General features: G+C 48.1%; 1 protein-coding gene across 1 annotated transcript in view; it reads left to right on the top strand.

Annotated features, from left to right (window-relative positions):
* The first annotated feature begins 322 nt into the window (after positions 1 to 322).
* The window catches only part of LOC144274171 (C-type lectin domain family 2 member E-like), a 33,516-nt gene continuing 17,902 nt past the window's right edge, over positions 323 to 15,936 (top strand). The window contains exon 1 of the mRNA XM_077832806.1: positions 323 to 464. Within this exon, the coding sequence (XP_077688932.1) occupies positions 323 to 464 (142 nt within the window). The remainder of the gene's footprint in view (positions 465 to 15,936) is intronic.

Genomic DNA, 15,936 nt, shown 5'->3' with positions numbered 1-15,936 from the left:
AGTACTGCCCAGGGTGATGGGCACCATAAGAGGGCATCTTTATAAGAATACTGACCTTGCTCAATGTTTTGAGCAAGTCTAGAGCATAATCTACATGGAGACCTGAAAGACCTTGGAGGAGACAGAAGTCTATCATGTGCAGAGTCTGAAGAGGAGGACGAAATATAACTCTCCTCTCTGAATGGGGGAGCACTTCCCGTGACTTTGGTGGAGGTCTCAGCACTGGCGACACATGGTGTTGCCCAAAAGGTACAGACATTGAAGTATCTGACAGTGCCAGCAGAAGTGAACGAGGCAGATTGAAGGCCAAAAAGGTGAGTCGATGTTGAATGCCAGTGGAGCCAGTGCTGACTGCATCAAGGAGGCAGGAGAAACCGATGGTGCCTTAGTGGTTCACAATGACAGCCGTGCCTACATCGTTGAGGCTGCTGTGACTTGTATCGGGCAATGCACTTGCAGCAAAGGTGAGAATGGCCGAGGGAGACACAAATGCTTGTGGTGTTGATGGCACTAACAGGGGAGCTGAGTGCACAGCTGCCAACACTGGTACCAGACCTGACGGTGTGGGGATCAAAGACCTCTCCAGTAAAAGTGAAGGCACCAGTCTTGATGACGCCTCCTCAGAGGGGTCAGTACTTATGACCAGACATCAAACCGGCACTGAAGGACTTTTTAGTGCCTTTTTGTGAGGTGAAGAGCACGACTTCAGTCTCTGATGGTTCTGAGTGCTTTGAGGAGACCACAGGAGAGGAAGATGAGTGAGATTTCTCACACAAATCCAGTTTCAGAGCCAGGGCAGCTGCAGGGATGCTCCATGTGGAGGCAAGGCTGGATTAACCTTGTGCGGGCCCGGCACCAAACATATTTGTGGGCCCCCATGGGACACTACAGCAGGAGTACCGGAACCTCCCCCAGCCCTGGCTCAGAGAGACTCACAGTACCAGTGTCTCCCTGGAGCTTGTGGACACCTCAGACGGGGAGGTGCAGGGCACAGGCAATGTCCCTACATCCAGCTGATCAGAGGCCAGGGAACCTGCTCCCAGCACCTTCCCTAGCGACCCCTCTCCCTGCGCCCAGCCCAGGGCTGCTGCAATCTCCCCGCCCCACCAGAGTTACATGCGGGGAGTGTGCTGGGGGGCAGGAGCAGCAGGAGAAGGACAGAGTTCCTTTCCCTCCCCCATGACAGGCCAAGCAGAAATGGGGGGCACTTGACTCCGCATGCCGCCCCCACCCAAGCGTCCACACTGGCCCCACCACTTGGAAGGAGCCCATTATGGGCCCCTTCTGAGTCTGGGTCTGGCACCATTGTAAACCTGTGTAACAGTGTCCCTGCAGGGCCCTCCTGGCTCCTGCCCCCGCCGGGCTGAGAAACTCACACAGAGACCTTTAGGTGCAGTGCCCACCTGGTGCTTCTATTTACAGGCTGTGCTCCCACCACCTTTCCACCATACAAGTCATCCCCTTCTTGCAGTCCCCCAGCAGGAGAGAGGGGGCAAGCTATCTCTCTCTGCTTCCCCTCACTGCCTTTCCTCTACTGCAGCTTTCCTTTTTCCAGCTCCTCCCCCAGCTTCATTCCCCTGAGGCTCTTACTCAGCCCCAGCCTAATGAGGCAGCAGCTGATCAAGCTTCCCCAATCAGGGCCAGGTGGTCTACCCAGCTCCAATTCACTTCCCTTAATTGGAGCTGGAGTGACAGAGGGTTGGCTAAGCAGTTTTCTGCTTAGCACCCTGTCACAACCCAGTACTGCGTGGAGGCCCTCTCCAGTCTTTCATGGTCAGAGTCAGGCTCTGAGAAGGGACACATCACCTTTTCAAGAAGATGAATTTGAAGGCAGAAGTCCCTCTGCTTCTTCATCCTCATTGGAAATGAGGTGCAAATAGGACATTTGCCCCTCACATGTCTCTCGCCTAAGCAAATTAGGCAGCTTTTGAGCCTGTCGCTGAGAGAGATAGCAATCGTACATGTGGCATGTTGAAATCCTGGTGATTTCTGCATGGGAAACCTCCCCACCCCAAAACAGGAAGGGCACATGCACTGACTAGTGGTACTGCAGGCAAAAGTCTCCAGTTTGAGTGCATTGCATTCATACACACCCACAATGGCATGTATCTGTGCACACTGACTCGAAGTAGAACGCTTTCAGTGGAGAGTTCCACTCAGAGTGCTTATATGTGACCAACTCATAACGTGTATGACATTAGCACCTGCTTCCATAGCAATTCCAAAATGCTACCGCAAAATACGCGGGAACAGGGTGGCACTCACCTCTCATGAGCATCTCCCTTGGCAGAGCATGTGTACCTGCACTTTCACTCTGCCTTGCGGTGAGTCTTCAGCAACTCAGCCCTCCGGCCAAGTCACACACACCGACTATGTGAAACAACAGATAGATAAACCCCTTCTGAGGCACAAGTCCAAGAGGGGGCCTATCCCAGTACCCTTCGCTTGGTCAGTGTCTTCCTGCATAGGCGCCAACTTCTTATGGCGCTGGTGGGTGCTCGTGCCCCCCCACCACTGGCCCCGCCCCCATTCATAGATTCATAGATATTTAGGTCAGAAGGGACCATTATGATCATCTAGTCTGACCTCCTGCACAACGCAGGCCACAGAATTTCACCCACCACTCCTACAAAAAAAACCTCACACCTATATCTGTGCTATTGAAGTCCTCAAATTGTAGTTTAAAGACCTCAAGGAGCAGAGAATCCTCCAGCAAGTGACCCGTGCCCCATGCTACAGAGGAAGGCGAAAAACCTCCAGGGCCTCTTCCAATCTGCCCTGGAGGAAAATTCCTTCCCGACCCCAAATATGGCGATCAGCTAAACCCTGAGCATATGGGCAAGATTCATCAGCCAGATACTACAGAAAATTCTTTCCCAGGTAACTTGGATCTTACCCCATCTAAAACCCATCACAGGCCATTGGGCCTATTTACCATGAATATTTAATTACCAAAACCATGTTATCCCATCATACCATCTCCTCCATAAACTTATCGAGTTTAATCTTAAAGCAAGATAGATCTTTTGCCCCCACTACTTCCCTCGGAAGGCTATTCCAAAACTTCACTCCTCTGATGGTTAGAAACCTTCGTCTAATTTCTAATCTAAATTTCCTAGTGGCCAGTTTATATCCATTTGTTCTTGTGTCCACATTGGTACTGAGTTTAAATAATTCCTCTCCCTCTCTGGTATTTATCCCTCTGATATATTTATAGAGAGCAATCATATCTCCCCTCAGCCTTCTTTTAGTTAGGCTAAACAAGCCAAGCTCCCTGAGTCTCCTTTCATAAGACAAGTTTTCCATTCCTCGGATCATCCTAGTAGCCCTTCTCTGTACCTGTTCCAGTTTGAATTCATCCTTCTTAAACATGGGAGACCAGAACTGCACACAGTACTCCAGGTGAGGTCTCACCAGTGCCTTATATAACGGTACTAAAACCTCCTTATCCCTACTGGAAATACCTCTCCTGATGCATCCCAAGACGACATTAGCTTTTTTCACAGCCATATCACATTGGCAGCTCATAGTCATCCTATGATCAACCAATACTCCAAGGTCCTTTTCCTCCTCCGTTACTTCTAGTTGATGCGTCCCTAGCTTATAACTAAAATTCTTGTTATTAATCCCTAAATGCATGACCTTACACTTCTCACTATTAAATTTCATCCTATTCCTATTACTCCAGTTTACAAGGTCATCCAGATCCTCCTGTAGGGTATCCCTGTCCTTCTCTAAATTAGCAATACCTCCCAGCTTTGTATCATCTGCAAACTTTATTAGCACACTCCCACTTTTTGTGCCCAGGTCAGTAATAAAAAGATTAAATAAGATTGGTCCCAAAACCGATCCCTGAGGAACTCCACTGGTAACCTCCCTCCAACTTGACAGTTCACCTTTCAGTAAGACCCGTTGTAGTCTCCCCTTTAACCAATTCCCTATCCACCTTTCAATATTCCTATTGATGCCCATCTTATCCAATTTAACTAATAATTCCCCATGTGGCACCGTATCAAACGCCTTACTAAAATCTAAGTAAATTAGATCCACTGCGTTTCCTTTATCTAAAAAATCTGTTACTTTCTCAAAGAAGGAGATCAGGTTGGTTTGGCACGATCTACCTTTTGTAAAACCATGTTGTATTTTGTCCCATTTACCATTGACTTCAATGTCCTTAACTACCTTCTCCTTCAAAATTTTTTCCAAGACCTTGCATACTACAGATGTCAAACTAACAGGCCTATAATTACTTGGATCACTTTTTTTCCCTTTCTTAAAAATAGGAACTATGTTAGCAATCCTCCAATCATATGGTACAACCCCTGAGTTTACAGATTCATTAAAAATTCTTGCTAATGGGCTTGCAATTTCTTGTGCCAATTCTTTTAATATTCTTGGATGAAGATTATCTGGGCCCCCCGATTTAGTCCCATTAAGCTGTTTGAGTTTCGCTTCTACCTCAGATATGGTGATGTCTACCTCCATATCCTCATTCCCATTTATCATGCTACCATTATCCCTAAGATCCTCTTTAGTCTTATTAAAGACGGAGGCAAAGTATTTGTTTAGATATTGGGCCATGCCTAGATTATCCTTGACCTCCACTCCATCCTCAGTTTTTAGCGGTCCCACTTCTTCTTTCTTTGTTTTCTTCCTATTTATATGACTATAGAACCTTTTACTATTGGTTTTAATTCCCTTTGCAAGGTCCAACTCTACTTGACTTTTAGCCTGTCTCACTTTATCCCTACATATTCTGACCTCAATAAGGTAGCTTGCCTTACTGATCCCTCCCTTCTTCCACTCCCTATATGCTTTCTGCTTTTTCTTAATTACCTCTCTAAGATGCTTGCTCATCCAGCTTGGTCTACAACTCCTGCCTATGAATTTTTTCCCCTTTCTTGGGATGCAGGCTTCCGATAGCTTCTGCAGCTTTAATTTAAAATAATCCCAGGCCTCCTCTACCTTTAAACCCATAAATTCTTCAGTCCAATCCACTTCCCTAACTAATTTCCTTAATTTTTGAAAGTCAGCCCTTTTGAAATCAAAAACCTTTCCAACCCCTTCCCCAAAGTCCCCGCCCCAACTCCGCCCCTCTGCCCCTATTGGACCCCTCCCCAAATCCCCGCCCTGGCCCCGCCTCCTCCGCTGAGTGTGTCGCGTTCCCCCTCCTCCCCCCTCCCTCCCATTGCTTGCTGTGCGAAACAGCTGTTTTGCAATGGCAAGCGCTGGGAGTTAGGGGGAAAAAGCAGGCATGTGGCGTGCTCAAGGGAGGAGGTGGAGGCAGAGCAGAGGCAGAGGTGAGCTGGGGCGGGGAGCTGCTGGTGGGTGCAGAGCACCCACCAATTTTCCCCCGTGGGTGCTTCAGCCCCGGAGCACCCACGGAGTCGGTGCCTATGTCTTCCTGTAGCCCTTCTTATGCTTAGGCCCTTACTTAGTGCAGCAGTCTTTAAATGGTCTCAGCCCTGGTATCGAGCCGTATCCCCCAGGGCTCCCTCCGTGGAGGCAATAATGTCTTTGCCATCTCTGGGCCTTTCTGGCCCCAGGGCTCCAGCTGGGCCACTAAACAGTTCAGTTCCCCTTCTGCGGGTGTATCAAAGTCCAGGTCACTATAGCTGCTCAGGCGGTCCCCAGGCCAGCTGCACCGGGCACTGCAGAAGTCACAGAGGTCCCAGAAACTCACAGAATCCGTGACTTCCATGACCTCTGGGACAAACTCGCAGCCTTACGCATCACATACACATTCATGTTTGGTTTTATATATCAGGGGAGATACTACTATAGGAGGAATGATTGTAGGAGGAACAGTTGTCCCAAAGATGTATTTTGTGAACTTGAACAGAGCAGTTAGTGAAAAACGATGGTCTCCTGGCTTTGCAAAAACATGCAACAAACAAGGGTGCTGTAGTACTGGTTAACAAGTGGTAACAGAGCTATGCAGTTAACATATAGCAAAGGCCTCTCTGCAAATAACCACTAAACCCAAGGAACAAAGAGTGTTAGGCTGTTCCTCAGATGACTTGTTTTTCTCCACTAGGTTTTCAAGTTTACTATTTGTATTGTAAACATGCAGCTGGGCTGAGGAGCTATGGGCCTTGAGATGTGAGACAATTTGAAGTGGACAGTTTAATTGCTGAAACTCTCCATTTCCTTTCTTTGAAATGGTGCAAACAGCAGAATGCTCTGCAAGGCTATATTTAACTCAGTGTGGGCTGTAACACTCTCTAATGGAAAATACTGAATGAAAGAAGAGGAATAGAGGGACAAAGTCAAGAAGTTCAGGCGGAAGTCAGGGGTTGAAGTTATTGTAGTTAGATAAAGAATTTTAAATGTCACTCAAATAAATATCCAGCTCTTAGTCACCTTTAAAAAAATGGCATTACTGGAAGAATGTAGGACCTACCTTATTTTGTTGTCTAATTAGCACTGGAACAAAAACACACTCCACCTATGTCTAGCATTGTAGTTATAGTATTCTTCTTTAGTTCTTGTTCTAAAGTCTTGCTATTAAACAGCTGATGTGGTTCATCCCAGAACAGGTGCATTTCAGTGGCAGATGAAACGATGTAGCAGAGGGCTTCAACCTGCAATAATTATTCAGATAAAACTCATAGAGAAGTAAATGTAGAGCCACTAGTTCCAGCTTCGAAACTTACTTTTTTTATATGCAGCTATTTATGTACAAGAAATGCATAGTGTGCAAAAGGCATTGGCAGTTGTTAACAAATGTACTGTGTACAAAATGGCAGTTTGTACACACAGATGTGATTTGTAATTGTAAAACAATGCTTCTGGGTGGATTACTGGCAGGAGAAATTGAACCTACACCTTCTTGATCTAAATACATGAGCCACTACTGCCTGAACTGAAAGAACTTTCTCTGATAGTTCAGAGGTAATGAACTCAAATTCCTGTGTGCGGCCACGAGCAGGGTTCCGCATGCTGCTGTGTAAGCGTAGGTTACTTCTGCACAGTTACACACGCCAAGTTTGTAGACATAAGTTTACTGGCCAGTTTACAAAGCCGTTCTGAATTAGAGCTGGTCAAAACATTTTCTTTGAAAGGTTTTTCTACAAAAAGTGACTTTCCAACCAAAACGATAATATTCACAGACAGTGTTCATTTTGGTTGACTTTTTTTTTTAATTTTTCCTTGAGAAAAATTGATTTTTTGGGGGGGTTAGTTTTGGTGGAAAAAAATCCCACTCACTTTTTTTAGTCTCCCCACCCACCACACCTCTTTCCACTTTAAGAAAAGTAAAAGTTTTTCCCCCACAAAGACTGAACACAATTTTTCAAAAATAAAAAGATGTCTTTTTGAAATGTTTCCTTGAAAAATGTAATGACAAAATTTGAACAGCACACACAAAGTAAAAGACAGTTTTTTCTCCCACAGTTTTTACAATATGAATAAACAAATAGTTGAGAGAAAGGACGATTATCCCTATTTTACAGATAGGGAACTAAGAGAAGTGGACCTAAGATACCCACATTTAAAACTGAATAAAAGATGGAGCCATAGTTTGTTTCAGTACATGGTCTGCATCTATGATTCTTTGGTTTAACTTTGTTTTCCGGCCACACAATATAATCTTCCTCATCCTAAAGTTCTGAGGTGTCCAGTCTCATTAACACTTGAATTGTTGCCCTTCTGTTTGTGTCTATGCATGTCTCTAAGCTTCCGGTGTGGTTTCTCACTGCAGACCGAGGAGGTGTCATCTCTGCTGCCGGCCTGTGCCCTAACTTGGACCATCTCCGGTGCAGTTAGCACTTCTCTTATCTTTTAATCATTTGCTAGGAGACAAAACCCAAAACAGAAGGTGCAGGCAGAAGATGATTACACAGTACTAAACCTCCAGTTGCACAGGAGAAACACCAGCTGCCCAGATCCAAGGTAGAATAATTATTGTACTTAGCACATTACATTTTTCAAATCACTTAGAACTAATTAGGGGTGGGATTTTCATAAGTGCATCAGTGTCCCATAATAAGGTCTGTTCTGCACAGTTTTTATATCAGTATAACTATTTCAGTTTGGGGTATATATATATTTTTAACCAATATAGTGATACCAGTATAACCCTAGTGTGGATGCAGTATTACCAGAAAAAAGTGCTTTACAATGGCATAGCTTATTCCCCTTCCTGTATAAGAATAAGCTGTACATATTGTGACAGGGTCAGGCCAGATGGCTACAGGAGAGTGATCGAAAGTAGATATATTAGTCCCAGATTAAGCAGATCCCTTTTCCCTGAGTAAGACAATGAGCTGTTCCAGAACAAATCAGGAAGTTGCTAGAACCAATTAAGGCAGGCTAATTAGGACACCTGGAGCCAATTAAGAAGCTACCAGAATCAATTAGGACAGGCAGGCTAATCAGGGCACCTGGTTTTAAAAAGGGCCTCACTTCAGTCAGTGAGGTGCATGCGAGGAGCTGGGAGCAAGAGGTGCGTAAGAAGCTGAGAGTGAGTAGGCATACTGCTGGAGGACTGAGAAGTACAAGCGTTATCAGACATCGGGAGGAAGGTCCTGTGGTGAGGACAAAGAAGGTGTTGGGAGGAGGCCATGGGGAGGTAGCCCAGGGACTTGTAGTTGTCATGCAGCTGTTAAAGGAGACACTATAGACAGCTGCAATCCATAGGTGCCAACTCCGTGGGGAAAAATTGGTGGGTGCTCAGCACCCACCAGCAGCTCCCTGCCCCGCCCCCCAGCTCACCTCGCCCCCGCCTCTTCCCCTGAGCGTGCTGCCGCTCCGCTTCTCCCCCTCCCTCCCAGGCTTGCCATGCCAAACAGCTGTTTCGTGTGGCTAGCCTGGGAGGGAGGGGGAAGGAGGAGGAACCCGGTGCGCGGGGGAGGAGGCAGAGTGGAGGTGAGCTGGGGTGGGGAGGGGTTCCTCTACCCCCCGCCACTGCCGCAAGGCCCTCCAAGCTCCCCGCACCCCCCCACCCCAGCTCACCGCCGCCTCCTCCCCTGAGCGTGCCGTTGCTCCGCTTCTCCCCCCTCCCTCCCAGGCTTGCTGCACCAAACAGCTGTTTCACGCGGCAAGCCTGGGTGGGAGGAGGGGAAACACGGCGTGCTCAGGGGAGGAGGCGGGGATTTGGGGATGGGGTTGGAATGGGGGCAGAGAAGGGGTGGAGTTGGGGTGGAGCCAGGGGGCGCGGCGTGAGCACCCACCAGCACTGGGGAATGTTGGCGCCTATGCTGCAATCCACAGGGCCCTGGGCTGGAACCCGGAGTAGAGGGAGGTCCCAGGTTCCCCCCATCCCCTCAACTCCCTATTTGATATAAGAGGAGTTGATCTGGACTGTGGGTTCCACCAGAGGGGAAGGTCTCTGGCCTGTCCCCCGACCCATTAGGTGGGCCAGCAGAGACTGCGGGGAATTTTCTCCTCCTTTTTCCCCATGCTGGCCAGTGATGAGGTTACGGAGTGAACGGCAGGTTTGTGCCACTAACAAGAGGAGCCAAGTACACAACTCTAGCATCCGCTAGAAAGCGCAGAACCCACAAAGGCAGAGAAGGAACTTTGTCACAACAAATAAGCACCTTTAATACCAATATAATGGCTTCTCCACCACAGGAGTTGTAAAACAGTAATTTTTGTGTTCAGATAAAGCCTTAGGAGCACAAATGCCATTGGCTTTCAATGGGCCTTGTGCTGCTAAGTCACTTAAAGGCTATGTCTACACTGGCAATTGAGCAACAAAACTTTTGTAGTTCAGAAGTGCTAAACCCTGCTTCTCCCCCCCAACCCCCTGAAGGCAAAACTTTTGCCACAGCAAGTGTCAGTATGAATAGCACGTTCTTGGCAGGAGCACGCTCCTGTCGACAACGCGAACACTGCTCATTGGGGGTGGAAGTATTTTGTGGGCAAAAGTGCCAACAAAGAGCAGCTGCACTGCCTGACTTTTAGCGACACGGCTGTGTCGACATGGCTGTGTGGCTAAAAGCTGTGTAGCATAGACAAAGCCCAGATGCTTTTGGAAATCTCACTCTAAGATTGCATAGTTCAAATTTTAATCATGCCCAGAACCTTCTATTTGAGGAATTAAAAAGACAGGAATTACACAAAAGAATCAGCTCTGTGCAGCAGAAAAGGGGCCATTTTTAGGCTACGTCTTCAAATGGTGCCAGGGGTGAGATTCCTAGCTCTAGGAGACATACTCAGGCTAGTGCTAGAATGTAGCCACAGCAGTGTGAGCTGCAGAGTGGGCTAGTCACACTGAGAACATGTCCGTCAGAAATGCTGGGCACCTATTTAGGGTTGCTAGCCCATCCTGCAGCTCCCATTTCAGCAGCTACAGTGTATTTTTAGTACACTTGCTCAATGAGAGCTAGTGCTAATATGTCTCCTTGAGCCGGGAATCACACTTCTAACTCCAAGTGCAGAGATACCCTTAGAGTCACTTTTCAGAGCAGAGCTGTGCTGTAATGTAGAATGGCCCCTTTACGCTCAGCAAGATCAGCTCCCCATGTATATCAGTCAGAGTTGCTGACAACAGGGATTAAAACAAGATTTTACTACTGTCTGCCCTGCATAGTCACCAACAACTCCAGAGAAGGAAGTTGAATTCTAAAGGCCTGAATCTCCATTCCCCTAATCCACATGCACTCATTTACACAAGTGCAAAGAGGATGTAAAATTATTCTTATAGGTGGCACTTGTAGCACCACCTACAGTTAAGGTTGCCTGATACTTCATATTATAAGACCCTCTTTTCAGCTGCTTACATCATTGCCAAGCTGTTTGGACTAGAATTTCCCATGCCAGGTGCCTGCCTCAAGCTGAATTATTATTGATGATTATGATTATTTTAAAATTGCAGGAAAAGTGGTTTAGCTGTCTCAGAGAATGAGACTTGGGGGAAACACATTGTTTAGCTCAAGTTAACAAGGAGTTGTTTGAATGTATTTATTTATTTAGATGTTCTAGCACTTCCATGGTGCTACCACTACCCCATCCCTGTCCACATCCACGGACAGGGATGGGGTAGTGGTAGGGGCCCCCCCTAGAATTACATGCAGCTCATCATAGAAGCAGCATGTCTGGGGCTCTGACCCAGAGCAGCCTTTTGCCTCTTTGGTTTTTTGGTAGGCTTGCCTGAGCTCCTTAATTTTCATGCGGCACTGCTGCAGGTCCCTGTTATAGCCTCAGTCCATCATGCCCTTGGGGATTTTTTCAAATATTTTGGCATTTCGTCTTTTGGAATGGAATTCTGATAGCACGGATTCGTCTCCCCGTACGGCGATCAGATCCAGTACCTCCTGTTCGGTCCCTGCTGGAGCTCTCTTGCAATTCTGGGACTGCATGATTACCTGTGCTGATGAGCTCTGCATGGTCACCTCTGCTGATGAGCTCACCACGCTGGGCAAACAGGAAATTAAATTCAAAAGTTCCCAGTGCTTTTGCTGTGTACCTAGCTAGTGCATCTGAGTTGAAACTGCTGTCCAGAGTGGTCACAATGGAGCACTCTGGGATAGCTCCCAGAGGCCGATACTGTCGAATTGCATCCACACTACCCCAAATTTGACCCGGTGATGTTGATTTCAGCACTAATCCCCTCATTGGGGAGGAGTACAGAAATCGATTTTAAGAGCCCTTTAAGTCGACAAAAATGGCTTTGTTGTGTGGACGGGTGCAGGGTTAAATCGACCTAAATTCATAGCGTAGACCAGAGCTCAGTTGGCTCAAGTGGTAGAGGTCGGTGCTGTGCATCAAAGGATTCAAACTCTGCTGTTGATCCACACTGGGGGATCAATATGGTTCCATGTGATGGAATTTATAATTTTTTTCCAGTCTGTTTAAAAAAAGTTAGGAAATTACATAAACAACTACTTTAGAAGAATATTAAGATTGCAAGTCAATCAGTCAGAAGTTAAGAAATGCAAGATTTAAGTTTGTCAGTGCAATCTTAAATTAGCTCCTTTGTGCATATGCATTATGATACAGTAATTACATGAATAAATTCTGTTTTTAGACAGGACCCCTGCCTCATTCAGTGCACAGCATAGATGGTGCTCTGGAGATGAATCCGGGTTGCATAGTGAATAGAAGTCATTTTCTGTGGGACACCTGCCTCATTTATTGCAGAAGTCAGAAAGTGGGTAATGATTGCTGTGGGGACTACAGGAGGAGAAAGGATAATCTTGTGGTTAAATTGAATGGCACTCTAGAGAATTTGATTCTATCCCTGCCTCTGCCACAGAGTTCCTGTGTTCCAGAGTTCCTGTGGGCCAGTCACTTAAAGCAAAATATTCATAGATGGCCACTAATTATGTGCTCCTCATTTTGTGTGTGCTGCAAGTAAGACACCGACTTAGGGCCAGATTTGCAGAAGTGCTGAACGCTCAACTGCAATGAAGTCAATTGGAGCTGTGCTTTGAACATATAATAAGCTATAAAATTGCTTAGCACTCTGGAAAATCATGGCCTAGGTGTCTCTGCTTGGGCACCCAAAATTAGTGGACACTTGACAATTTTGACCTTAATCTCTCTGGGTCTCAGTTCCCCATCTGCAAAATGGGGATAATACCACCTAATCTGAGAGGGGCGTTGTGAACATAAATTAATGTTTGTGAAGTACTAAAAGATCCTATGGTGAGAACACCATAAATATGCCCAAGAAGAAATTAATTTTTTATCCAGTGCTGTGTTTGAATGGCGTGCGGTAAATTAAGGCCAGGGAACATACTTTGAATGAGGAGGATAAGAAATATTGAATGACTACTCATTCAGTAAGCTGTGATCCATCCTGTGCACTGAATAAAGCAGGGATCCTGTCCAAAAAATAGAATGTGTTCATGTAATTAAAGATGATATCATAATGCATACACTTGCGGGGGTGGGGGGATTAAGATTGCACAGGCAACCTTAGTTCTAGCTTTCCCTAACTGCTGACTCCTTGACTTTCCAACCTTAATGTTCTTATTACAGCTGTTTTGGATGTAGTTTAATATGTATATTGTGGTAGTACCTAAAGGCCACCTCTGTTACTTGAGCTAGCTGAGTAACTTGTAGTTAGCCATTATAAGAAATAAGAATTTTCTAGTGGGTTTCAGAGCTATTTGCTGACAGCAGAGAAACATACAGACTTAGGACTCCTGGGTTCATTGGTTAGACCCTTTTGTCTCTGTGATCCCAGTATATTCACCTGCCACCATGTGAATATCCGTCTGCTCTTATCCATCCCCTGCACTCTGGATCCAGTTCTCCCACCTTGTCTCCAGACCCCCAACCCCTCTGTCCCTATCCAAACTCCTCACCCCCGGCTTCTAGCTTTGTGCTCCCTAGTCATCTGTTCTGTCTACCTACCACTCCCTGACTCCCACTCTCTGCCTAGGTACCCCCCTATCCCTCCCCACTGCTCTTGTCCACCCCACATTAGTTCCAATCTCCATCCCTGACTCCTCCTCCCATCCACTGGCTGCTGCCACCCTCTTCATTCCTCACCCCTCTATTATCCCAGTCAGGTTACCCCCTCCTTTTCCTCACTGCCTGGGCATCAGCAGGGGGAAGCACTGTCTGTCCTTTACTGTCAGTCTCCCTGCCCTCAGCTCTGGTACCTGATGTCACCCCAGCCCGAGAAGCAATTGCAGGGAAAATTCTGCTCAGCCACTGTAGCCTTGGGGTGAGGAAGCTTAGTTAGCTGGAGGAGATGGCACATGTGCAGTGCTCAGATTCCAGGGGGGGTTGAGGGGAGCAGGCCCCCTGACTGCTTTTAGGGAACACTTCACTTCTGTCTTATTCAAAAGTGCTGTGGGGCCATGTATTGGGCCCCTTCTCACCCAGCTTGGGTGTCTGCTGGGGTGCTGCTGCCTAGGTCCAGCTGCCCTTGGCTCGGGGGGGGCCCTGCCACCTGCGTGCCTAGGAGCAGGGCCAGGAGCTGCCGGGAGAGCAGCTAGTGCTGCCAGGGTGCAGCAAGGGGCAGCAAGGGGCAAAAGGGAGAGGCTACCCTGAGCGATTAGGGGCCCCAGCACCACCACTCCATGGGCAGGGGGCAGTCCCCTGCCCACAGCAGGTCCCAGGCTCGGACACTGCACTCTGGAGATGCCCTCCTCATCCCAGCAGGAAGCAAGAGGCACTGCCTGGCACCCTGGCCAGCTGCTCAGCAGAAATCCGCTCAAGCCTGCCATATCCCATCCTGACCACTGCTCCTCTGGGGACAACAGGCTGCGGAGATACAGGGGAAAGGGGGTCAGAGACTAAGAGTGAGGGGATTGGGTGAGCCAGAGGGAGAGGGGGGTCAGAGACTTGGTAAACTGTGGGGGTCAAGGACCAGGAGACCTACCAAGGGAAAGAGGGCAGAGAATGGGAGCTGTCACCACAGGGGGACCTAGGGGATAAGGGGGATAAAGACCCAGTGCCCTGACCCTTCTAGGAGCTCCACACTGGGGAGAGGGATCTGCCGGGTTGGGGAGAGTCAGCGTGGAAGGGGGAACAGAGATAGAGGCAGGGTTAGGAGAGGCAGAGGAGGTGTTAGATACAGGGGAAGGCAGGAGTAGACCAGGGGAGCTAAGGGGTATTGGATAGATGCAGAAGGCTGGAGGGAGGCAGGTTACAGACAGGGCAAACTGCAGATGGGAATGAAAGGGGTAGTGCTGGGTGGAAGGGGTGCAGTGATTGATGCAGAAGGGGGAATTATGGGTGGTGGAGGAGACAGGGACAGAAAGTGTGGGTAATGGATAGGGGAGGCAGGGGCAATTAGGAATAGGGAAGGCAGGGGCAGAAAGTGGGACATTAAATAGTAGGGGCAGGTAGAGACAGTTAGGGGTAGGGGAGGAGGCAGGGACAGAAGGTGGGGGCTTACAGATGAGAGTTCATTTTCATTAAGGGCCCCCCCATAATTCGAGCACTGTGCATAAGCAGGCTGGTCAGCACATAGGGGCTCTGAAGGGCTGGAGCATACTTAGTACAGATGGAATCTTCAGGGAATTTCCAGTTACCCCCTCTACTTTGCATTGTTACCCTGGGTGAGGTGCGGTAGAGCAGAATTAAGTTTGCTCTCAGAGCAGGCTAAGAGACGTAGGTGTATGGGTCACCTCCCTGGCTGTGTGGAATGAATAAAGTCCTTAAGGAACCAACTGAAACTGACCCAGATCAACAAGAGGCCCACAGAGACAATGCAAGCTCCAAAGTCTCCTGAATCAACACAACAGTGGGAAGCTCCGGCCAGGTGGGCTTTGAACTCAGCATGGCCCTGCCTGGAGAACAAAAGACAAACATGTACAGCAGGAAATAAGTGTGAGTTCTGGAAGAAACTTGGAGCTCTCTCTCCTAGGACTGACTAAGGAAGTCAGAGAGAGCCTGAAAAGGGAGCTCACTAGAGCTTGGCTGGTGAATTGTGACTTGACCAGAATGGACTGTGCTTTAACCTTTACTTCTCCGCTAACCTAAGGACTACCCATGCTGTGTTCCAACTAACTAATAAATCCTCTTGTTTTCAAAATGCTGTTTGGGGTGTTACTGTAAATACCGGCTGGGGTGCATAAGTCCCTGAAGAGTGTACAAGTCTCTCACCAGGATTCTATCTCAGTTGGACTCATTGAGCAGAGCCATATGCGCCGACTTCCTCTTTAGCCGGGGGGGGTGCTTCCCGACCCCCGCCCTACCTCTTCCCACCCCGCTCTGCCCCCACTCCCACGCCACTCCTTCCCCCAAGGGCCCACCCCACCCCTCCTCTTCCTGCCCCCTCCCCTGAGCACACTCCATCTCCACTCCTCTTCCTCCCTCCCAGCACCTCCTGCACACCACAGAACATCCCTTCCGCGGTGTGCAGGAGGCACTGGGAGGGAGGGGCAGGAGTTGATCAGTGGAGCTACCGGCAGGCAGGAGGCGCTGGGGGGAGAGGAGGAGCTTGGCTGCCAGTGGGTGCTAAGCAACTGCTATTTTTTTTCCCTTGGGTGCTCTGCCCTGGAGTTGGCACCTATGAGCAGAGCTCAT

Source organism: Eretmochelys imbricata, chromosome 14 (genome assembly GCF_965152235.1).
Source record: "Eretmochelys imbricata isolate rEreImb1 chromosome 14, rEreImb1.hap1, whole genome shotgun sequence".
In the NCBI taxonomy this organism is placed as follows: Eukaryota; Metazoa; Chordata; order Testudines; family Cheloniidae; genus Eretmochelys; species Eretmochelys imbricata.
This window is presented reverse-complemented; position numbering and strand designations above follow the sequence as displayed.